Below are 26953 nucleotides of genomic sequence, written 5' to 3' on the forward strand. Positions count from 1 at the left end.
CCTTGAGCCAAGGATTCCAACGATATAAGACACTTGATCCTGGGACAAACGGTCTAAGAGTTATGAGCGATTTTGAACTTTTGGTTGCTGTAGCGCCACCTATGGGCCAATCGGGGTCATACTCTGATAGGTTGTCCCCAAATTGAGGCCTACCATCTGGCCAGGTTTCAAGTCTCTAGGCCTTACGGTTTGTCCTGCACGATGCGTTTTACAAATCCTTACAATTACAATAGGGTTTCAGCATTTCATGCTTGAACCCCTAATAAGAATGAAGGCTTTTTGACAGTTATAGCGCCACCTATGGTCCGATCTCCATGAAACTCTGCATGCTTCCTCACCATGTTCTGACACATATGCTCATCAATTTTTGTGAAGTTCTGAGTTTTCCTTTGGGATTTATAGGCTTTTGAGTGTATTTTGCCACGCCCCTTTTCTAAATGACGCTGTTACAGCCACCCACATGCCAAAGTTCAACTTTTTTTCGATAATTATTGATCTAGAGAGTCCAGAGAATTGTCCTAGACTGGTTTGGTTCCGATCGGGCGAAAAACCAGGGACTAGTTCGCAAAAGTAGGTTTAGGACAAAATTCGACATAGCAGAAAATTTCCCCTGCCTACATCCAAATCGGAGATAGCCATTTTGTCCGCCTTGAGCCAAGGATTCCAACGATATAAGACACTTGATCCTGGGACAAACGGTCTAAGAGTTATGAGCGATTTTGAACTTTTGGTTGCTGTAGCGCCACCTATGGGCCAATCGGGGTCATACTCTGATAGGTTGTCCCCAAATTGAGGCCTACCATCTGGCCAGGTTTCAAGTCTCTAGGCCTTACGGTTTGTCCTGCACGATGCGTTTTACAAATCCTTACAATTACAATAGGGTTTCAGCATTTCATGCTTGAACCCCTAATAAGAATGAAGGCTTTTTGACAGTTATAGCGCCACCTATGGTCCGATCTCCATGAAACTCTGCATGCTTCCTCACCATGTTCTGACACATATGCTCATCAATTTTTGTGAAGTTCTGAGTTTTCCTTTGGGATTTATAGGCTTTTGAGTGTATTTTGCCACGCCCCTTTTCTAAATGACGCTGTTACAGCCACCCACATGCCAAAGTTCAACTTTTTTTCGATAATTATTGATCTAGAGAGTCCAGAGAATTGTCCTAGACTGGTTTGGTTCCGATCGGGCGAAAAACCAGGGACTAGTTCGCAAAAGTAGGTTTAGGACAAAATTCGACATAGCAGAAAATTTCCCCTGCCTACATCCAAATCGGAGATAGCCATTTTGTCCGCCTTGAGCCAAGGATTCCAACGATATAAGACACTTGATCCTGGGACAAACGGTCTAAGAGTTATGAGCGATTTTGAACTTTTGGTTGCTGTAGCGCCACCTATGGGCCAATCGGGGTCATACTCTGATAGGTTGTCCCCAAATTGAGGCCTACCATCTGGCCAGGTTTCAAGTCTCTAGGCCTTACGGTTTGTCCTGCACGATGCGTTTTACAAATCCTTACAATTACAATAGGGTTTCAGCATTTCATGCTTGAACCCCTAAAAATCAGGGCAATTACAATAGGGTTTCAGCACTTCGTGCTTGAACCCCTAATAATTAAAGCTGCAAGCAGCATTTATCGGGGTTCAAGCAATTAAGGCCTTTAAGGCCTCAAAGCACACAAGCATAAAAAGTTATTAAGTTTTATTTAGCAAGCATTTAACCACTGACATCATAGATGGAAAAGATCATGTTCTAGCATAATTTACCATGATATACCATGATTTACCATGATATACCTCAATACCTCAACTCAATAATGCATGCTCACACACACACACACACACACACACACACACACACGCACACGCACACACACGCACACGCACACACACACACGTTTTTTGGATATGCTATTGAGAAAATATATTTATTTGTCTATAGGCATTTCTTTGTGATCTAATAATATAAAACTATGTTGCCAGTATAGGGCTGTAACGATTCCTCAATTATAGTCAAGTACTCGATTAAAAAAAATCCTTGATTGCAATTTACCCCTAAAGTAATTGGCAAAATACCAAAAGTGGTGCATTCCACAGACGAGAATCAAACAACCGCAGAATTACAGTTTTCTAGGACAACGCGATATTTAAAACCATTTACAGTCATAGTATAGCATAGTGCCATTGTGAAATCACAAAGTCTGTGATTCAGTTAAATAAATATATCCTCTGTTTTTTGCTTGTTTGTTTTTTTTTTCACACAGAAGACACATGGGTGCAGATTAGCCTACATGTTAAAATTACCTCAGCTCCATCCACAGTAAACGCTGCTCCAAGCAAACTCAGTCTCTGCAGTGCTGTTTGTTTAGGTTTCCAATAACGTGCAAATATGGGAACGCAAGTCGGACGCAATTTGTGTTTCATAGTTGCACTGTTATCATTTGTGGAGCACATCTGGGTTTCTCAAACTGCTGTCCATCGCGATTTCAAAATAAAAGTTTAAACTCTTGCTCTGAATTTGCATGTTTTGATGTGCACATGTTCTCGTTCAAGAAATTACAGTGACTGTAGCATTTCTATCGTACAGAAGTGGTCAAATATTAAAGTTTAAGTTGACATTTGAATTAGTTGTTTGGACAATATTAAACAAGGATTTGATAATGCCAGGCTTAGTGTAACAACAACCAGGCAGCTGGCGCCCTCTGCAGGCATTTGTTATTTATGTACATAAGTTATGTTTATATTAGTTTTTATAATTTATTTTACATGGGTATATTTTAACAGTGTTCTTCAATAAAACCAATATAATTACTTACTTTGATACTTTACTTGAACCAATTATTGTTGCTTGTTATTATATATTTCTATTTTAAGTCATTTTAAAGGCTGTTGTTAACTTGAATCTATTTTTTACCACAATTTTTTTATCCGATTACTTGAATAGAATACTAAAATACTAAATACTAAAATACTAAAATAATCGATAGCTACAGCCCTATCATAATAAAAAAGATTGCTTTTTAAAGCATTTGTTTGTTTCCCAATACTGAAAGCTAATGAAAAGGTAATGTGCAATCCTGCTGCTCCCTCGAGTGGACAAAAGTGGTATTAAAGCTTGCATTTTACAATTGAAGTGATTTAATGAATTAATGAATGGGAATTTCTATCTCGGGAACCAGAAGGCGAAAAAGCATATATAGTGCTTGAGGAGCCCTGTTAAATGAGACCATCAATGTGTTTTTGGGCGATTGATGCTGGAAGTTATGACTGTTCAAATGCAAATATTTGGGGGCTGTTATCTCTGGAATGCGCAGGACAAATTACACCACATTTGAATCGAAGCTAGCCAAGGATGGGCCCTTTCCAACGAGCTCTCACACAAGGTCCGGGGTGGTCTGGATCGGGAGTTACGGCCGTTCAAAATTGGGGGTCCCGCGGACTAGATCCGCGCGGGGGGCGCGCTCCCGAGGCCCGCGACGACACGTTTCGATCAAGAGCCTGGAGAAGACCTTACCATCAAAATTTGAGCGCGAAACGACTTCCCGTTTTCGAGTTATGAGTGAATTTGTATTTGGGGGCGTGGCTTAAATGCCCGTTTTACTTTCGTTTCATTTCATTAATTTACTTTAGTCCATTTCCATATCTCAGTGTGACACAATTGTCAAGTAATACTCCAATAGAGAATAGATACAAAATATGATTTAAAATGTTAAAATAATGATTTTATAAAGTCTAAATATGAATTATATGACAATATTAGGCAGCAGTATGATGAAATGGCAGCAGGGGGCAGTAAAATACCACTTATTGGCTTAATGACATGTTATATCATTTTTACCTTTTTAACTGTTATAGAGGCAAATTTTGTCTGATCTGTCTGAAATTTTTCATGCTTATTAAGAGTCATGAACATTATTATATGAGAATTATATGAACATAGATAGGAATAGGAATTTTTCCTAGGAAAAGACCATTCACAGCCAATACAGGCAATTTACCATAGGAAATATATGGTTTTAAAGCGTTTTAACAGTTATAGCGCCACCTTTGGTCCGATCTCCATACAAATTTCCAGGCTTCTTTAGCATGTTATGACAAATATGCGCATCAATTTTTGTGAAGTTCTGTGTTTTCGTTTAGGATTTATAGGCTTTTGAGTGCATTTTGCCACGCCCATTTTCTTTATGACCCAATATACCCATGCGAAAAATGCAAAAGTTCGACTTTTTTTTTGATAATTATTTATCTAGAGAGTCCATAGAATTGTCTTAGACTCGTTTGGTTCCGATCGGGCGAAAAACCAGGGACTAGTTCGCAAAAGTAGGTTTTTAACATAATTACGAATATTTAATGAACGGTTTGATTGACAGCAATGGTTCTTGAGGCAAAGTTGTTCTCCATGAGAAGGTCTATCAAATGATATGCATATTGTGTGGATATTTGTAACACCACGTGATTACGGAGCTGTAAAACTCGTTAGCGCCAACTAGTGGCCGATTTCTTTCAAAATTCTTACAGACCTCTAGGGCCATGAGTCAAACATGCCTACCGAGTTTTGTTCCGATCAGCCTCCGTTAACCTTGTCTAATAGGTGCTCAAATTTCATTGGCCGATGGCGGCCATGTTTTTTGAGATACGCCAATTTCCTCATAGACATACAAGGCACCTTGGACCAAGACACTGCATACCAATTTTCAAGTCAATCAGACTAACGGTCAGGTCGTCATAGCCCTTTTCATGTTTTTTTCATGTTATAGCGCCACCTAGAGATTAATCGTCGCGATTTTTTTACTGTGACCCAAGATTGAACTCCTACACATGTGGACCGAGTTTGGTGAAGATACCTCATTTACATCTTGAGTTATAGCCCTTTTAGTAAAATAGGCTCCTCCCACAACATTAGTTTTGCGCCCCCTAGCGACTGTGAATCGAAATTTCAACTTTTTTTCGATAATTATTGATATTCAGACTCCAGAGAACATTTCTGCACTGGTTTGGTTCCGATCGGACGAAAAACCTAGGACTAGTTCGCAAAAGTAGGTTTTTGACAAAATTCAAAATGGCGGAAAAATTTGCATACCGGAAATGAAATCGGAGATATACGTTTTGTTCTTCAGGGTTCCAGCTTTCCAATGATATAAGACACTTGAGTCTACGACATATGGTCTAGGAGTTATGAGCAGTTTCGCGCTTTTGGTCGCTATAGCGCCACCTATGGGCCAATCGGAGTCATACTCTCTGAACCTCTCCTCGATTTTTGTACTACCATTTGGCTTCAAGTTTCAAGTCTCCAGCACTTACGGTTTAGGCTGCACGATGCGTTTTACGGCAGAAGAAAAATAATAAAAATCAGCACAATTACAATAGGGTTTCAGCACTTCGTGCTTGAACCCCTAATAATAAAAATCAGCACAATTACAATAGGGTTTCAGCACTTCGTGCTTGAACCCCTAATAATAATAAAAATCAGCACAATTACAATAGGGTTTCAGCACTTCGTGCTTGAACCCCTAATAATAAAAATCAGCACAATTACAATAGGGTTTCAGCACTTCGTGCTTGAACCCCTAATAATACATTTTATTTATTTGGCACCTTTCTGGACACTCAAGGTCGCCTATTAATCTCTTTTAGCATACATGTTTTGTCACCCAACTTGTTCATATTGCCATCTGCCTGCCCTTACAAAAAAAGTAGTTTATTCAAGTGTGCTATTTGTGTACTCCTTCAACTAAAAATGAGAGAGTATACTTTTAGTCTACTTTTTAAGTACTAATCGGAGAGATACTAAAATTATACGTATACTTGGTTGATATGTATAAAGAAATGTATATTTAGCCTATACTTGTACTTAATATTTAATTGAGATCTACATAAGAACATTTAATATTCCAAGTATGCTACTTGGTTTGAAAGTGCAGAAGATTTCAAAATATTTGTTATATGGGCCATTCTACAGAATTGGTGCAAACTGCTGTCCCTCATCCAAAAAACACATTTGAAAAGCATTTAATTATTAAAATCTTAGATGTTTACTAAGATCCTTCAATTATCTATTGAAACCCACAATAATATTTAAGATATCAGTAAGCTTTATATATATAAAATCATAATTTATGGGCTACTTTCAATTAGGAGGTGGCTGTCCCAAACCCTAACCCCTAAATTTCAACTTGTGAAAATGATATTGAATAATTTTTTGCAAATTTTTCCATTCTTGTTTTAAAAAAAATATTTTTGTTTTTTAAAAAAAAATGAAGTTAAAAAAAATATTTATTTTATATTTTATTTTTAAATCATGAAACTTTATCTAAAAAAACATGTCCCGCATTTTCATGTCACTACCAAAACAGTGAATGTTGTAGTCCATTGGCTGAGACTGATTTTAACCACACTCCTACATTTTTGATCAGGAAATATTCCTGTGTCCCTCTCTCTCATGTGCTATATGGTGAGTAGATTGATCCCATCATTTTGAGGTAAATGTGTTCTAAAGTCTAAAAATCTGTGTGTAACTTTAAGGAATGTCACTACCAAACTCATTTTTTCTGCTATTGAGTATTTTTTTTGGGATGTTATTCCATAAAATTTAGTTGTTATATGTGTTCAACTGTTCTGACCAGTGATGGCTAACCATGTGCTGATTAGCATCTTCGAGCTAGGCTCAAAAGTTATCTAAAATTGTCACTACCAAAACAGTCACAACCGAAACATTTTCTTGAAGTTTCGGTTGTGACATTGTTTTGGTAGTGACAAAAGGGAACACATAATCCTTTATTTGGAGGAATAAACTACATTTTAGTACAGTTATGCAAATAATTACTACTGTAGTATGTTTTAGTAGTGTTTTAGTATGCAATATTCTGTTAAAATTCTGTAATGTGATGAGGTTACAATTACTTAAGGTTGCAGTCCATGATACTAGCTTAGGTGTAAGGTTGTTGTCAGTAATGTTAATTTCTATGATTAACTTGGCAAGGAGAATGACATAAAACACCAACATGCCTAAAAAAAATAGAAAAACTACAACAGAGAGACAGAGAGAATACAAACAAAGGTTGAGGGAAGACCCAGTGAAGTACGAGGAATACTTAAGGAAAGAAAATGAAAGAAATAAGAAACGAAGGGAAGAAGGAAAGTTGAAGAGTATCAGTGAATTATCTGACAGGGAGCAAAGACATGTCAGAAAAGCATGGAGGAAAAGACAGAAAAGACACAGGATGATGGTGAAAAGACAAAAAGAGATGGAGACATTTTGCAGGGCTTCCACACCACCTAGCACTTCCAGTGAGGGTGATCAGACACCAGTACACACACACACACACACACACACACACACACACACACACACACAGTTCAGTGGTTCTGGAGATTTATCTGAATGAGGAAAATTATTCTGAAATTAATGTATTATGTAAACACACACACACACACACACACACACACACACACACACAGAGTTCAGTGGTTCTGGAGATTTATCTGAATGACTCATAAACAAAATGTTGAAAATGTGAAAATAAAACAAAGTGGTTCTGAGTCTACATTGTAAGTTGTTGTTTTTTTAGGAAGAAAAATCTATGAGCATACCTCTTCTCACTTGCACCTCAAGACCAAAGTATAGAATAGCTCGAGGTGTTCTTATAAGATATTTACTGTCAGATGTGTGTCTGCTATATGTACTGACTGCATATGTGCATCATAGTTATTTATTTATATTAACATAAAATGTGGACAGTCTGATTCAGCCATGGCAAACTAATTATTGTGGTCACTACCAAAACATTACTGTCACTACCAAAAATGTGCAGTCACTACCGTAACATGGGATGTTTTGTCAAAAATAAAGTATATTGAATTATCAACTAAGATGTTATGATAGTGTTTGGTTCAATGCATATTAATACTAATGAATCCTTAACTTTGAAATCAGTACGATAAACTTTATGCCTTCTACAAAGAAAGATTGGGTTCAAAATACAACAAATCTCATAAATCACACTTAAAATATTATTAAAATTATAATCTTTATTGATTTAACCAGTAAAAATATTTTTTAAAAATAGAAAAAATATATATTTATAAGGTAGATGTAAACAAAATCTTAATAGGTCATTATAAGCCTTCTTAATAAATTATTTAATATTGTGTTTCGGTAGTGACAAATTTGGGGAGAAGGAAAATATTCCAGCATTTTCTGAAAATACAATATGAGAATTAACTGCACAATTACTAGAAAAGCATACCTTGGATATTATACAATTTGCATACATGCAAAATTTGTGGGAAAAAACAAAAAAATTTCAAGATGTTTCCAACTCTGACTTTGCACCAATTCTGTAGAATGGCCCATATAGCAATATTAACTACTTTTATGAAACATTTTATTATTTAGTTATTGGTAGTTTTTTGAGCATTAAAACTACTTACGGCATTACTGTATGTATGCTCATGGAAGATAAAATAAAACCATGAGAGTGCCTTTTATTGTCTATCACTATGCTCATCACTGATCTGAGGACTTTCAATACATGAAATCCATTATTCTCCATGATTACAACAAACTGTCATACTTGATATTAGGTGTCTTTAACTAAAAAAAAAACATTGCTGAATAACACTTTTGCTGTTACTGATGTGGGATATGGGACAGGCATCATGGAGTGTAATTACAGATGTAATTACAGAAAGAAATTATAGCTTTGATCTCATGCAGGTATTTTTTAAATACAAGTACAATATAAAAACATGTATATACACAATAAGTGCATTGTATCAAATAATTAATTTAAATGTTAGTACATAAGACACTTAATATAAAGTGGGACCCAACGAACTCAAGAAATAATAATAATAAAAACATTTTTAAATGAACCAGACAACAATCAGGACTCCAGCAACACATTTCCAGACATAGCTCTGAGTTCAGATGAACAGGGTAAATAAATCTCTATTTAAGCAGACATTCATTGTGTACGACTGAAGTCTATCTTGAGTGCTTGATCTGGTTGTTTGGATGAATGAACCTTATTGATCTCATATCTCACTCAAGTGATGCCTTCTCCTGTGAGGGAAGCCTGATTCAATTAATGAGTGCAGCCTGACATTTGTTTCCATTTAAGTCAAGACTATTAGTGCCGCAGCTTGTGGTAGAAAACAATGGTTTGCATCTAGAGAAGGTGAGTCGCTGGTACTATCCATGTCAGTGCTCGCAACATTTCCTCTTCTGTTATTATCGTCCCAAAAACTAAAGTGTTACTTAATTGTTGAAGACCACAATGACCACTGATGTGTAATCTATTTGACATGGCATAAGGAGAAAAACTATCTTAACATGCTTAATAGTAGGGGTGGGAATCCTTAGGCACCTCACGATCCGATTACGATTCTGGGAGTCACGATCTGATTCCAAAATTATTCTTAATCTACTTTTTTTCTTATTAATTTTAGTTTACGTTTCATAATTTTAATTATTAAATTAACTTTACTGACTTGAAAATCGTAAGATCTTTTTATTTAATTTAACGTAATTATAAGCACTTTTTATAATAATTACAAATTAAAAACTGTAAAACAATTGTATGTTAAGAATTTTAAATATATAAACTATTATATGCTTCAAAACATAAAAGCAAGAAGTAAATAATAAAGAGGAACAAATAAAACATTTTATTAAAGATTATTAAAGAATTACAAGCAATAAACAAACTTAATAAACAAAGAGTGCTTTCAGTATTTAAGAGTATCTGATCATTTTTCATTCAAGAGCTGTAAGGGATTTTTCTCTCAGCTTAACTGTTGTTTGATTATTACTGATGACATCATAGACAGTGGGAGATCTAATTAGCTGCATTCACACTAATGAACAGATATAGTTTGAAATATAAGACTTGGCTAGTCTTGTCTGTTTAATCCCTTAAGACAGGGGTGTCAAACTCATTTTCACTGAGGGCCACTTCAGCATTATGGCTGCCCTCAAAGGGCCGGTTGTAACTGTAAGACTTTTAAAATGTTAATATATTGTCTCTATATTTGATTATTACTTATTTAAGTTACAAATATTGTATATGCATTTGCAGGGGTGTTTCTAGGTTTTAAAAACATCAGGGGATGAGCCGGAAACATCAGGGGCTGGGTAATAATGATTTGATACAGAGAATAATGTATATTGTATATATGCAGGGGCAAACTGGCTCAAAAAGTCAGCCTTGGCACTGTAGCCACACAGCACACATTACCACACAGTCATGCTTATTCAAATGTGAGGTAGTTAGGGGGGTTCAGGGACATGCTCCCCTCCCCCGATAAAATTTGGATTTCTCTGACCTACATATGTGCATTTTAAGGTGTTTAAAGGCCAAAAAATGTGGATAACAATAGCTTTAAAAGCATGTCAGTGGGCAGTAGCATAAATTATTTGTCAAGATAACAGATTCTTAAAAATGAGAATGAGGATAAATGTTGCAATGAATGATCCACACTACAAAATGGAAATGCAGAATGTTTCTGCTTATTGTTGACAAAACACAATCACATATTCCAAACAGGAATGGCCTTAAATGAGAAATCTTTCAAGGATTATTTTGCATAGATGTTACATTTCAATCAAAAACCAGTTCAATCTTTTTGTGTCCAGAGGCAAATGAGCAATTTATATTAGCATTAAAGATTGATTTCAGCAACTTGTTTCTTTCCTGAGTTAATCAATGTTTTTGGCACTAATCAGTTTAAAGTTCAATTGTTCACTCATAAAGACAGTCACTTGTCGCCACCTACTGGCTTAATGATGCAAGTGGCGCAAACACAGACAAGCGGAGTGATACAAATGGTGAAAAGGCTAATACTGGTAACTATATTAAAATAATATAAAATATCAATATATTATTCTTCAATCAGTTCTATGCAGCAGAATCAGATTTAACAGATTTATTTTTTGACCAATTGTCAAAATAAAGTATAGTCCTACAAAGCTATTTTTTATCAGAGCATGAGCAGAGCAGGGAGAGGACCAGATTTGTGTAATTTTACCAGTGTTGCCCAGCACGGCTATACACACCATGGCTATACACATGTTACAGCACAGTAGTGCTATTGAAAAAAGAAACAAGTCCAGAGAAATTTCATGTCGGTTTTTTTAGCGGACTTTGCCTTTCCGGTGAGCGTGAGCAGAGCTCGCAACACAAATACACACACACACACACGGAGGTTGCTTGCGGAACATTGAGCAGAACGCGCTGTGAACACGGAGAGGAGAGCACAGCGCGCGCACACAGCGTGCGGACTCACACGCAAAGTCATAAAACACGCTGAGCCAGAGTCAAACCATCGCCGAACACGGAGGGGCGCGGCGGCTTTTTAGTATCTTTAGGTCAAAAACCGAAAAGGTTATTTTCGGCCGAAATTTCGTTCGATCCCTAATTTTAAGACACCCATATGCTCTCGCGGGCCATATAAAATAATGTGGCGGGCCGGAATACCTCACATTGAGTTTGACACATGTGCCTTAAGACATCACTGACTGTATTTACATTCATTTCACATCATAAAAGCATTTTGAGATGCAAGAACATTTAACCAGCACAGCCGCATGCGCGAGCGCTCTTCACAAAGTGCACGTTATCATTTGAAATTGAAAGCAGCCTTCTGTCAGTGAGTTTCTTGTTTTTAATATATAAGCCACCGCGCATCTGTGGTTAATATTCTGAAATTCTCTAAATCGATCCAGAATCGTGGGAGAGAGAATCACGATGCATCGATTTTTTTTCTCCCACCCCTACTTAATAGGTACAATGAAGTATTTACAAGAGATCTCTAGTCCACAATCAAAATGGCAGACGGCCACGTTTAAGGCATAAAACATCCTGCACACAACTACATGAATGTAGTGCTGCACATCTATCCATCTTAAATCTGAACTCCACAAATGCCTTTTAGCTCAGCCATGACTCAAACCTGGATCATCCTGCTGTGAGACAACCCACTGAGCCACCGTGCCACCTTATGGCAGCACATTTATGACTAAATCATAATTGTCACACTATAGGCATTCTTCCATTATAACTCTGGGTCATTACACCAGAGAGAAGGAGAAAGATGATATCTGTAGAATATAAAAAACAATTCTTACATTTCACTCATTGCTGTTTATTTTGGGGTAGCGATGAGAGGTTCAGGACACCTGCGGACACATGAGGCACATAAAGGCATTTCCATTTACTCTTTCTGCATTCACCACATGAGGTGTATAGGAACCTTTCTCCATTTTCTGGGTGATTAAATCTCATCTAAGTGGCCGGGCGACTTCCCGCATGCTAACATACACAGAGCAGCCAATAGATGATAAAAGGACAATGACAGACAGGCCAAAGAGGTTGTCACGGCTGAATAATACAAAAAAGGTGCGAGGACTCAAGTGCAGGAGAATAGTTTATTTACAAAACAAACACAAAACAAAACCCTCGAGGGGGAAAACATAATTGGTAAATACAAAACAAAACCAGAACATAAAACTTACAGGAAGATCACGGGGAACAGGAAACATTAGACAGGACAGGCATGTGACAGAGGTTGGCAAAAACGGTGAGCTGTGCTGTTAAAGAAAGTCTCATGGTTTGTCTCACTGAACTCCTACCCTCTGGCTGAACCCACTGCAGGGTCAAACAGGAAACTCTCACACCCATTCCAGGCCATTCACTCAGGAAAACAAACTAGAAACAGCACTGCTGATGCACACAGTCAACCCAGGTTGCCACGGAAAGAGAGAGAATGGGAATGAAAATAACAATTCTGAAGGAATGTGTACAGGATTCCTATTGGAACTTCTACCGACCAATCCTAAAGGGAATCTCAAAATGATCCAAATGGCAATTACAGCATAATACAAAACAAAAATGTATCTTTCATATAGTTCCTGGAAGGATTCCTGGTACCATACTGGTAACACTTTATAGTAACGTTCAGTTGTAAGTCATTTATAAGTGGTTAGTTAATGATGAACTAATCGTTTACAAAACATTCATAAATGATTAGCAAGTGATATACTAACATTTTATGTATGTTTTGTAAATTCAGTTCTAAGTTATTTACAAGTGATTAGTAAATGATAAACTAATTATTTACGAAACATGACTATGGGTTCATAAATGATTAATAAATTATGTTATTTTTTGTATGTAGCAATTAGAGTAGAGGGTGCAGAAAGTGTTGTAAATGCCTTCTATACACGTACAGATCATTTGTAACAAATAACAGTGTTCAACACAATGATGTGTAAATGCATGAATAAATCATTTACAACACTTTCTGCATCCCCTAATCAAGTTCCACTGATGACAAGTTGGAAGAACCCAAGTGCAGTAATTATTCAAAACAAGATTAAACATAAAACAAAGGCATGGCATGAAACTCAAAACAAGGACATGGCCTTACCAACAGAGGTTACACGGAAACAATACTTGACAAGGACACATGGCAAACATGAGGGTTTAAATACACACAAGACTAATGACTGAACAAGACACACCTGTGCACAATGAACCAATGACAACATGACAGCACAGAACACATGGCAGGATCACATGAGGGCCAGGGAATCTACCAAGAGCAGCACAAATTAGCGTTTGGTTTAAGACATGCTTTTTTGGGGCAGTAAAACCAAACGTGGACGTTTTCCACTAGAAACAAACATTGATGTATTATTTTAATTTAATACTGTGAAGCTGCTTTGATACAATCTGTATTGTGAAAAGCGCTATATAAATAAACTTGACTTGACTTGACTTAAATAATGGCACAAATACCATTAAACTGACTAGCACAAACCTTAAATCACCTTGTATGATTCATTCAAATACTTTCCTCCCATAAATTTTGTGTCTAAAAGGGAAACTCCTACAAATGTATAGGCAATAAGGTCAGGCGCAAAAACAACTATGTCCACGCCTTTTCAGCGATAATTTTTCACTGCGTGTCATTATTAAATCCTGGCAGTAGTTTTTTTAACGCCAAAAGAGGGTTTCTGCTGGCACAAGCTTGGGGACATTTTATTTAATATTCAACAATATTTTTTATCTGCCTGCATTGACACCATTATATGAGAAATGAACTAAGCTGACAATGACATCACTGTTTTCTCCAGAGCGGCTATATATACGTATAAATTAACTAAATTAATAACTTTTTTACAACAAAAATGAACCATCACTGAACTTACTTAAGCTGGACTGTGATGCTATTTTCTTCTAGAAACAAACTTTGTTGCATTATTTTCTTGTTATCTCTATAAAATTACTTTAAAACATTCTGTATTATAAAAAGAGCTATATAAATAAAGGTGACTTGACTTCACTTGACAAGCTGATGGCCCTATCATTTTACAGGCAGAAGCCAATTAAGGTCAGTTACAAAAACATTGGACAGTAAAGATACCTTCCTACTGACTCATGATAGTCCTCTGCTACAGGGAGGCATGAGGAGTGCAGATGTGGTCAGAGCAATAAACTGAAATGTCCGCAATGTAAGACGCCTAAAACAACACACGTGCTAAAAAACACACTACAGGCTATGACTGATAATTATAATCCACATTCAGTCAGTACATACATAGAGATGCAACTGTTTCCAAGAGCTTCTAAAAAATCCTGAGTGTGAACAATGCTAGATTATTAGATGGCATTAAATCTATATATAAAAAAACACTTAAAAGTAGCAGTATTTTTGTATTTTAGAAAAGAGAATTTAAATAATTAACTTGACCAAGAACTTAAGTCTAAAATCTACATTTTTGTTATTGTGAAATGACAAGAAGTCTAAAACATTTTAGGGCTTTATTCAAATTAACTCATTAACTTTCAGTGCAGTAAGAGAAATAGTAATAGCAAGTCCAACCATCAACTACATATTACATGCAGCTTCATCCCATTTCTAAGTTGTTTTAGAGCTTTTTTATTCCCACCGTTCAGCCGTCACATCACAGACCCACAAAATTAGCTTGCTGTGCACACTGTGCCTGGCCTTTCAAGTTTGCCTGTGAAGCACTAAAGAGGGAGAAAGACAGAGAGCAAGCAAGCAATGGTTGTAATTAGCACATATCACGCTAGCGTAATGGAGGGAGCTGTATAAATATCTTGCTTTAATCTCCAAACTCCTCTTATGATGTTTTCACATGCTGAGGCTAAAGGGTTCAAACATAGCTAAGAGCTCTGATGACAGACTAGTGGTGTGGGAATACTGTTGTTTTGAGCCCAACACAAATTTGGTGTGTTGAACTGCTTAAATTAGATAAATAAAATAGTAGTCGATATATGGAGCTATGCTAAAATACACAATACTGTAAAAAGTGACTGACAAGTGGTCAATAAATGTATATGATGACACTACTAAGCCAATATTTGCCAATTTTGAGTTTTACCACAAACCTTGTTGGCTTATCCTCTCATGTCCTACAAAAAATAAATAAAAGCATAAAAAGCAATAAAACTTTCATTTACTTTTTTTTTTACTTGTTACTTTTTCAAAATCTGGTACACATTTTTTTTTTTTTTTTTTTTTTTTTAAAGCTCAGAGACAATTGTTCTAATAGTATTAGTCTATATCAACATTAGATCACCCACTGTCTAGTTATAAGTCGACCATTGAAAAAAAATGTCAAAACTGTGCAACTCACCGAGTGGTTAGTGATGTTCATTGATGTTCCAAAACAAGTAGCGTAACGAAATACAGTTTCTGTCGTGTTTTATTTGGCATTTTGTAAAATCCCATTGATTTCTGTTGGAGGACTCATTGCTCGTTGATATTACTGCGCTTCAGACTCAAATATCGAGCGGAAGTTTATACGCGGTTGTGAGGTATCTGAAAAAAATAGTTCCACTATAGCAAATAACACGGATTGAAATCATATATTGCGCCGATATATTTGTTTTTAAATCATCAACGAACACCACTAACCACTTGGTGAGTTGCACAGTTTTGAAAACGAACGTTAAGGGTTGTTTTAAGGACATGTTCGTGCATGCCTGTAGCCAGCCACTCTGAAGCGGTCAAAGGCGATTATAAACGAGTCAAAAAGTCGAGACAGGACCCATCGTCAAAATTTTTGTGTCCACCAATCTAGTTCATCCATAACTAACCAGAAAAGAGACTCAAAGTGCTAAATACCGGAATTATACTTTAAGGATGCCATTTTATGAATTAACTTAAAAATATGTTAATACTAATACTTGTTATTACTGTTGTAAATGCTATAGTATGGTATACTATAGTACACTGTTGTAAATGCTATAGTAATATAATGTTATTACTATACTGTATTGCTTGAATAATACACCAATAAATCATGAATTCAATCAAAATGAATTTTGGCAATCTCTTAGGTTTTTTTTTTATTTATTTTTTTAATCAATTAGTATCATTTCAAACACAGCCAACAAGAATCTCCTCTAGATCTGTGTGCAGTTGACTGCAGACTGTGCAGAATTCTACCTTATTTTAGGAATGGGGTATACTGTAGAGAGAGAGCTCTATTGTTTTCTATTTCTCATCATTGCAAAACATGATCAGAGAGGGGAGCTGTTTTTAGCAAACTCACATTTTCCATGTCCCTTATTAATATGGTAAAGTGTTCCATTACTCAAAATATGTCAATTAAAATACTCAGCTGACCCTGTTGAATTCAAGCAGAATTAAATGGAATCTTTTTTGAACATAAAAAAATAAATTATATATATATATACATATATATATATATATATATATTAGTGGTGGGCCGTTATCGGCGTTAACGCGCTGCGTTAACGCGAGACTCTTATCGCGCGATAAAAAAAATATCGCCGTTAATCTATTCTCCAAGTTGGGTTGGGAGCGTTGGGAGCTGGCTCAAGCTACACAAGCTATGATGACGCAATCTACCCGCGGCCGCGAGGAACACCCGGCTGCAACGCATCATATTCGTCGTCATCTTAAGTAAACACGGCTGAAAGTGAAAGCTGGTGTAAAAGATCCGTGCAACATCCATTATTTGGACTTGGTTTGTATTTAAGCCGTCCGACGTAGACTGTGTGGTGTAACAGTTCGGTAAGTTAACACACGACTAATCCGTTCTACCACCTCAAATTCAAAACGAAACATATCACTGAATACCAGCGCGCGCGTATTATTCCCAATATATCTTAGTGAGTGGTGTAGCACATAATCTCTTTTTATTAAAAGCGCCCGATTTTAAGAATCGTTGTTGTGTTTCTTGACTGCTTAACTGAAAAGACATCAGTTAGACAATATTCTAATTTTAAATTTGGGGTTTCATAAGCTCCAAGCCATAATAAACATTAGACCTACTTAAGTCTCTGCAGCTAGTGTACTTAAATTTGATTTATCTGCAAAATTATGTTGTATACTTACAGTTTTGCACAATATATGTTCTCAAAACTACATACACCCTTTCAAAAAAAAAAAAAAAAAAAAAAAAAACAGCAGTTGTTTAGCAGGGTCTGTGTAACCTGTTCTGAAATGGTTTTATTATAATATCGTTATCGCAAGAGGCTGCAATGTATATCACAATATGGATTTTAGGCCATATCGCCCATCCCTAATTGATAGCCTATAGTAGTTGATAATAACATAGGCCTACCTAATGTTGCCTACGGACGGTAACAGTACAGTAGTGATCTTTTACAGTCTATGAGTAGAACAGCTTTCTCAAGCAGTTTGTGATGCATTTTGGAAACAGGAGATGAGCCCCTGGTCTAATGCGCCACCTGGCTTGAGAAACCCGTTCTCAAAGACTTACTTTTATAGTCATTATTTGGGTAGCACACATACTCTGAATGCCTTCGGCAGAATTCAAATGAGCCATTTTAATCTAGATTAATCTAGATTAATTTCAAAATTAATCTAGATTAATCTAGATTAAAAAAATTAATCTATGCCCACCTCTAATATATATATATATATATATATATATATATATATATATATATATATATATATATATATATATATATATATATATTACTATAAAAATTATAAAATAAAGAACAAAAGAGCAGATTCATCCTTATCTTGTTGTAAATTCATTGCACCACAGATGAACACAAGCTGTTTTATCAGAGCAAATGTAATACACACTAATGATGACCATTTTCTAATTCTATGAGATGCAAAAAAAGGTTGAGTGATTACTAAAGAATCTGTTGGCCTATAGAAAATTATTCAATTACTCATAGCTGCTCAACCAAATGACACACTACATAAGATATGATTTGTGAAAATTATTCTGAATTCTGTTAAATGATCCTGTAGTACAGATTTTGTTTTATTTAAATACAGTTGCATTTTTAACCTTTGGTGAGATCAAGCAGGTCTGGGGAAAGTTCAAGATAGAGCTCATATAGAGAAGATATTCAGTCACATTGAGTGAATGGGTTGTGGTAATCGCTTCAGTACAGCACTAACGCGGGCATCTCAGGGAGCTTGAGTGGGCTGTTGACACTGTCAGACGGCTGCTGTCTGATCAGTGCCACTTTGCTTTGATTTGTGTCCACTGAGCAAACATGGATGGGGAAATGACGGTGAACATGCACTCAGTGCTATCTTCGTGAGGATCATTAGGACGTAAAAATAAATAATGCTTTTGATGGTAAAGGACCAAACAGACATTTGGATGATTTGCGTGGAGGACATGCTTTCACAATGAATGAGCACTCAAGCAAACTCAGTAAACTATATTTATTTATATATATATATATATATATATATATATATTTATGTTATAAAGTTAGCCATGTTTAAAAGTTGTTTTTGTGTATATCTGTCTGTCTGAGTGTGGGTTGGAGCCAGTGGGTGTCAAAATCATGAATGTTTACAGAGCACATTCCTAAACCATAACCATCATAGAGGGGAAACAGCTTCCAGTCCACACCGTGCAGATATATAGTGTTTGGCTGTATCTAAAAAAATGGTGGCTTGTGTTTTTGGACACCATAGGCATGTTCCAGGTATTTAGATTTTGGCTACACACCAGATAATATGAGTGGAAAATATAGTATCTCAGGCTTGGAGAAAGTAAGAAGCTTTATGACATGTACATATTAGAGCAAGAACATTTAATTTAATAACATTCTGCTTTAGGTACCTAATATTTAATTATTAATTAGACCATAAACATTAACTGATCACTAAAATACTAGTAATTATTTTAATATTTTTTTATATTATATTTTATTTTATATATTTTTTGTAATAATTTTAAACAATAACAATTTTTAACTACAAGCTGCACCATAAAATAATTAGATGTAAAGTACATGTTATTCATTAGTTTTATGGTTACTTCAATTATATTGAATTAATTGCCAAATGTACTGTATGTGCCAACATTTTAGAATTGCATTGTACTACATATAAAGTTATTGTCCAAAAAGAAAATAGCTGTGGTAATACTTTTAATACTTAAGATGTTTTGCTGTTTTCAGTAATGTATGGTATACTTTTTAATTGTATCATAATTTTTATCATAGTAAACAGTTTGTCAGGTGTGTGTGTGTATAGAGCAAACCTTTCCAAAAAAGGACCAGCATTTTACCATGGTACAATGATGTATCAGATGCCAATTTCATGGAACTTATACAATGCTATCAGATAAATACCATGTTACCGAATGATTACCATTATCATAAACCATGGTATTTACATGTTTTTTTAAAAATGCAATGGCACATGTCCAACACATTACCATGGTGAGTGATCAACATAACAGTGTATTGGTACTCTGATATAATACAACTGAACTACCGTGGTAGATAGTCTTACCATGGTATCTTTTGTTATGGTTATTAATACAATGAATTTTTGCAAACGGCAATAAAAGGCTGATTTTTCATTAATTAAGCGTCATGCATATGAATCATTATAAAACATTCATAGTTAAAGGAATGAAAGTATAGACATACAGTGTTTGTTGCGTCGGTGTTGCCAGCTGAAGCACGCTTTGAACGCTTTCTCCTGCAACATGCATGACGAGGAACTGGACGAGTAAAACTCCAGCATGTGTCCCGATAACACATCCATACAGTCAAACATCATGCACTTTATTTCACTGAAGAATAAAAAAATAAGATAACAATCTGGTTGTCCTTCAATTGTTCACAGAAACTCAATCAAACTCTCACTATGGTTTGGTACGCGCGAATCTCTTTCTGTTTCCACACAGTCACCAGACAACAAAATAATGCGATCCATCCCGATAAATAAGGTTCCGCTCGGTGTTGAGACCGGTCCCGTTCCGGTTAGCGACAGAGTTTCACTGTAATAATAAATTATTTTATAAATATATCGCGTTTAAACACGCAATGACGGATTCGGCTCCTGCATGCGTGCAGCTCATTTCCTACTAGTTCATTCCGACACAATGAAAGATTGAGTTGCCTAATATATGCGATTGAACTTTCTATGAACCCTTCCGAGGCTGCTAACCTTCAAATGACCCACACAAGTGTGACATCACACACACACACACACCAGCAGCTCTGCAACGCAGGAGAGGCTGAGAACAGAAGCACAACTCAACACAGCATTTTGAAAGAATTATTCCTTTCACATTCATATTTTCCTGAGTTACAACTTCACAGCATTGCATAAAGAGTAGGCTTCAGTACAGAAAATTAGTTTAGCAGCCCTTGTGAAAAACAAGTAGCCTACACTTTAGCCAGCTTATTACAGAATAAAAAAAAGAAGAAGAATATACTTCAAAAGACTAGCCTTATTTCGGAAATAATATACTTTAAAATAATTTACTTAAAAAGACTATACTTATTACGGAAATAATAGTTTAAAAGAATATACTTAAAGGTAGGGTAGGCAATTTTGGAGAGGCATTTTTTTTCCCTTCACAGCGCATTTTTTTCCCTTCACAGCGCTTTCCAAAGTCAAAACACATGAACGCACACAGCAGAGTTTGCAAGGCATCACGAGATGAGAGATGGCATTAAATTATCTCATGTCTAAAAGCACATAACATTACAATAATAATAAATATAAACAACTTACAGTGCTTTTACTTGTACCACCTGACTATTGCAGATTAATTTCGCCATTGATATTGTTGACATAGAAATGCATAAATCCAGCTCTGGGTAGAACCAAAGTCCTTTTAGGCAAGTCGTGCCACTCGGCCGCCATCTTGGCAACGCCTCCGGGCAGCTATTTCAGACTAACAAGACCAGGCTCCTATCTAAATGAATGGGCAGAGAGTCAGAACTGCACTTTCACTGGTCACCGGGACATAAAAACTGCATACAAACAGCAGTAAAATATGATAAAAATCGCTGAAAAAGTTTGATGACTGCGCCCCAAAATAAGGTTTAAAATGCCTTTTTCCCCACAGGCTATACCTTTACTACGCATGCGCAAGGGTTCACGTTCACGACACCAAACTTCATTTGCGTCTCTATCCAGAATGCCGGTGTTGTGCCAAGCACTTAAACAATTATATGTATTTAAATGTCTGAAACCTAAAATAAACATTATGTGGTTAAAACACTGAACAGTTGTGATATAGCCTATGACAAGCGCTGAGCGCGTCCGTCTTTGGCACAGCGCCAGCCACAGCGCGAAAGCACAGGTTGAATATGGCAGTTATGTCACGTCACTGTACATTCGCTCCTTAGTGGTCAGCTGCTGACTGTTAAAAGCAGATGATTGGCTTTCCAGCGGGAGGGGCGGGACATGTTCATACAACCGCCATCTTTGCCGTTACGGGTTTTCCTTATATAGTTGTACTGAGGATTGAGGAAGTGGCATGTCTCATATAAATTGTCTCTGCTAGAACCAGGTTGCCATCTCGTAATTACATGGGGTGAATGCAGCATAAATTCGTTGGTTTGGTTCAGTAGGAACTGTAAAAGTTGGCTGCTGTTTGTTGGCGCTCGGTGATAGGGTGACCACCTGGCTATTGCTCTGTTGCAGGTCAGCAGCAGGGACTGATTTTGCGGGACAATGCAGGACACGAGGGAGAGAATTTACTATTATTATACTAGGTGAAGAAATATTGATTTTATATTAGATGTTATATTAGATCACTTTTTGCAGTGATGTTAACATGGTTTAAACTGCTAATAGGCTTTATAAAAATGTTAATGACGGCGCTGACCGGCGCTGTGAACATCACTAATAATATAAAACTCATTTTAACAGCATGTGTCTATTCAATCTAAATAATTAAGTGAAAATAATAATCCAATCGCTAAAAAGCACATTTCCAAATAAGCACATAAATTCCATTAGGAAAGACTAGAAAGATTAAATGCGTTCTTACCAGATTCAGTGCATCTTGAATTTATATTTTTTTGTTTGATCTGGCAGCTTCGAATAGGGCCTTCTCATTCATTATGTGTCTGTAGAACTCCTGGTAGTTGTAGCTTCAAACCACTTGTGTAGGTAAGCAAGCACTCTTTCATAGAACATAAGAAAGTCCTGCTCTATAACAGCAAACTGTGCGGTGGGAAACTGTTGCAGTAAAGTACTGGTCTCGAATCCAAAGAATCGATCATTTTCCCTTTGCGCTAGTTTCAATTTGAGATTGGTCATCAACTCAAAAAGTTCACACACTTATCTCGTCTCCCTCAACTTTAAGCACTGCGTTGAAAAAAACTTTGAGGCTATTTTGCAAAAACAGCAAGTATGCCTGGAGTTCACAGGGCACGTCTTCGCCATCCTCACAATTTGCGAGCAATTTCCAAAGTGCTGATGGACAGCACTCTTCTCCAAGAGATAAAAAATAGCTTTTGACAGCTGGCCAGGAGTTGTGCAGACGTTTGACAGCAGGCCACAAACTTAGCCACCATGTCGGCACATTCTTGTAAAGAGCCGTGTACTCCTCATCCACAAACTCAAACACTTCCTTTAATTCTTCACTGTAAAACTTTTCACTGTAAATTTACAGTAAAATACTTGCAGCTGGGTTGCCAGCCACATACTGTATTTTTACAGCACTAAACAGCATTTACAGTACTCCACTGTAATGACCAAATACAGTATATACCACATACTTTTACAATATTAAACTGTTGTCTACAGCAATAAATTGTATTTTTACAGGGAACACTGCTTTTATTATTACATAATTAAAATATTATACTTTAAAGTTTCGTAAGAGTAGTCACACTAGGAAAAAGAAAACAACATTTTCTGGGTTTTAAAACATTTATTTTGGTTAAAAGCAAAGATCAGAAAATTGCCTTCTGTGAACATGTTGGCTGAATTTTTTTTTAAACATAAAATGCAATTTTAACACTTAACAACAAACAGGTAACACTTAGCACTTAATTAAAGGGATAGTTCACCCAAAAATTTAAATTAGCACATGATTTACTCACCCTCAAGTCATCCTAGGTGTATATGACATTCTTCTTTCAGGCGAATACAATCAGTTATATTAAAAAAAAAATGTCCTGGCTCTTCCAAGCTGTTATGGAATGATACAGACAGATGGTTAAAGTGAAAGATGGTGGTTTATTGAAACACAGCAGGTTAATGGAGAGATGGATGATAAATGAATAATAGTCCTTAACAGACGTGCAGCAGTGCATGATAGTTGGAGTGGAAGTGGAATGCACACGCCTCGGGTTTTTGGAGATAGCGTTTGTAGACACAGATGATACAGGAAACACACAGACACACCAGGAGTAGACTGGGGAGACGCAGGAGATCAGGAACGAAGGCAAGCGGTATAACTTCGGTCTTGAATAGGCTGTAAAACAGGAAAGCAGTCTTTACTCAAAACGAGACCAGACAATAATGAAGCTTGAGGCGTGTGCTTAAATGCTGTGGTTGATGAATGACTAGACTGGTTTCAAGTGTGAGTGATCAGTACTCTGGGGATGGTGCTCTTTGTGATTGGCTGCTGATTGAACCTGGTACTGTACGTCTGTAACACAAGCTTTATAATGGCAGTGAATTGCTGTTTCTGTTTTGAAGTCCATTAAAGTGCAAACGAAATCCCATTCAAAGTCTGCAAGTTTTCGCAGAAGTGAGGAAACCTTTTTTTGCACAACTTGGCCAGTTTTCTTTGAAGTTACTTGTCCTTTCTTTGTTTTTGATCCACGACCAGGATTGATGTCAAGAAAGCGTCTAAAAGGCAGAAAAGAAAGAAAAAACAAAACAAATGAAATATTATGGACTGAGTGTATATATTTTGACAGAGAGAGACAGCACAAAAGATGTGTAAATAGAAACCAGATATCGGTTTTAACGACTAGTTTGTTTGGATAAAACTGAACAACATGAAAAAAAAATGCAATGTTGGATGTTGTGATCAATAACTGATATTTTTTCTGCCCTGGTTAAAATACATCAACTCAATGTGTCTGTTTACAAGCGCACTGTCATAATAAATAATACTAACTAAACTTTTGGAAGTGGGGTTGCTAGATTTAAAGTTTTATTCTACAACTTTTGTCTCCTCGTCACCCAGCTCATTAACAATATCATCCCCTCATCAGGTCCCATCAGAGTATCAGTGGAAAGGCAGCCATATACTCTCAGTTTATATAGAGCACACATTGCCAGAATCCAGCCCAAACCTTTGTGACATAAATAATTTAACTCAATTGCAAGCCTTGCAATTTTTATTGCATGCATGACTATATGATAATGTTAAACATGACATTTACCAAACTAAAATGCATGTTTGCACCCAAAAATGAAAATTCTGTCATTATTACTCACCCTCAAGACTTTTGTTCATCTTCGGAACACAAATGAAGATATTTTTGATGAAATCTGAGAGGTTTCTGTCCCTCCATTGACAGCAACGTCATTGCAACTGTCAAAGCCCAGAAAGGTGGTAAAAACATTGGTAAATAGTACACATAACTACAGTGGTTCAACCTTAATATTATGAAGTGACGAGAATACTTTTGTGCGCAAAACCCCCCCAAAATAATGACATTGTTGAATAATCTCTTCTTTTCCATGTCATTCTCCTACACTGTTGACGTAGTGTAAACAGTGCAGCACTTCTGGGTTCTACATCAGAACGTAGGCTCACTATTGGCTAGCTCCTGGGTCATCACACACGACCAGAGTCGGCCAATAATAAGCCTACGTTCTGACGTTGAACCCAGAAGCTCTGCACTGGCTTTTTTTCAAGGCTTGCACCTTGAAATCTATAACAGGGTTTGCATTCTCGGGTTTTGTGCGGATGAGTGGGCCAGAGCAAAATGCAACCTAGGGTCTTTTTGTTAATCTACCCGAGGCAAACTTTCATTTAAAAACATAATTAGAATGGAAACGCCACTTTTAAGTTTGACCGTATTTTCGTTTTTGGTCAAATTGCCTTTTGAATGGGAGTGCTTGGGGCACTTCTATGATAGCATCAAAAATCACTATTTTTAAAACACTAAGAAGGCTTGACACAACATGAAACTTTGCTCGAAGTATCACCAGGGGCTCTACACATGAACTTAAGCATTGAGAACATTGTTTGTGTACGCAGAGTTTACTAAAGAGAAAGATTTTGAACAACTCACTGAAGCTGTGTCCGCCGGCATTTTGACAGTCAAAAATAGTCTATCTAACAACTTTATTCTAGAGCTGCTGTAAAGCCTAAACAATCTATGTTACTGTAATTAGGGCCCAAGCCCTGAAAGGACGTAGGCCCTATTGTTTCCGGAAGGATTATTAGGGCCCAAGCCCTGAAAGGGTGAAGGCCCTGTTGTTTCCGGAAGGATTATTATTAGGGCCCAAGCCCTGAAAGGGCGAAGGCCCTATTGTTTCCGGTAGGATTATTTATTATTAGGGCCCGAGCACCGATGGTGTGAGGACCCTCTTGGAATTGCTCTGTTTATTATTATTATTATTATTAGGGCCTGAGCACCGATGGTGTGAGGACCCTCTTGGAATTGCTCTGTTTATTATTATTATTATTAGGGCCCGAGCACCGATGGTGTGAGGACCCTCTTGGAATTGCTCTGTTTATTAGGGCCCGAGCACCGATGGTGTGAGGACCCTCTTGGAATTGCTCTGTTTATTAGGGCCCGAGCACCGATGGTGTGAGGACCCTCTTGGAATTGCTCTGTTTATTATTAGGGCCCGAGCACCGATGGTGTGAGGACCCTCTTGGAATTGCTCTGTTTATTAGGGCCCGAGCACCGATGGTGTGAGGACCCTCTTGGAATTGCTCTGTTTATTAGGGCCCAAGCCCTGAAAGGGCGAAGGCCCTATTGTTTTCGGTAGGATTATTTATTATTATTATTATTATTCTTATTTTTCTGTCAACCTTTCGGGCACTTTTGAGACCCTTAACGTGCTCGAAAACTCTTGAAACTTTGCACACGGGTCAGAACCCGTGGCCATCAGGGCTGGGCTGAAGCTGGTACCCGGGCGTGGCAGGGTGGCTCGACAGCGCCCCCTTGAACGGGGTCCGAAAACTTGGTCCATAAATCAGACACGCTTGCATGTAATAATATGAAACTCGGTACACATATAGATCTCATCGGGCCGAACAACTTTCGTACTTTTACTTTTTACGCCAGCCCAACAGGAAGTCGGCTATTATGGGTTGTTTTGAAACGCATGCTGTGGAATTTAATGTACTCCTCCTAGAGAATTCATCCAATCGCCTCCAAACTCGGTCAGCATGAAGTCAAGACATTGAGGATGCTAAATTGCGGACGGATTTTTGATATCTCGAACGGTTTGGCCGTGGCAAGGAAACGAATTTATGGCGAATAAGGGACACAGGAAGTGTGTTATAACTTCAGCATACATTATCTGATCTTGATGAAACTTCAGCAGTGTGTTCGTTTTCAGAGGCCGAACACAAGGATGTGATTATTGTGAGTCAAAGTTATAGCACCACCAACTGGCAGCAGGAAGTGTGTCACTTTCAAAATGCTTTGAAATCACTCTCTTATTTTTACCTGATTTGCTTCAAACTTTATGTGTATGATGTAGACACACGGCAG

General features: G+C 37.0%; 1 protein-coding gene across 1 annotated transcript in view; it reads right to left on the bottom strand.

The window, feature by feature from the left end:
• LOC307163107 (retinoic acid receptor beta-like) overlaps window positions 1–20396 on the bottom strand; it is a 678858-nt gene extending 658462 nt beyond the window's left edge. Inside the window, exon 1 of the mRNA XM_079878973.1 lies at window positions 19940–20396. Within this exon, the coding sequence (XP_079735099.1) occupies window positions 19940–20072 (133 nt within the window). The 5' untranslated portion in view covers window positions 20073–20396. The remainder of the gene's footprint in view (window positions 1–19939) is intronic.
• Between the last annotated feature and the right edge of the window lie 6557 nt (window positions 20397–26953).

The sequence above is a fragment of the Squalius cephalus genome (genome assembly GCF_949319135.1).
Source record: "Squalius cephalus genome assembly, chromosome: 8".
NCBI classification, from domain to species: Eukaryota; Metazoa; Chordata; class Actinopteri; order Cypriniformes; family Leuciscidae; genus Squalius; species Squalius cephalus.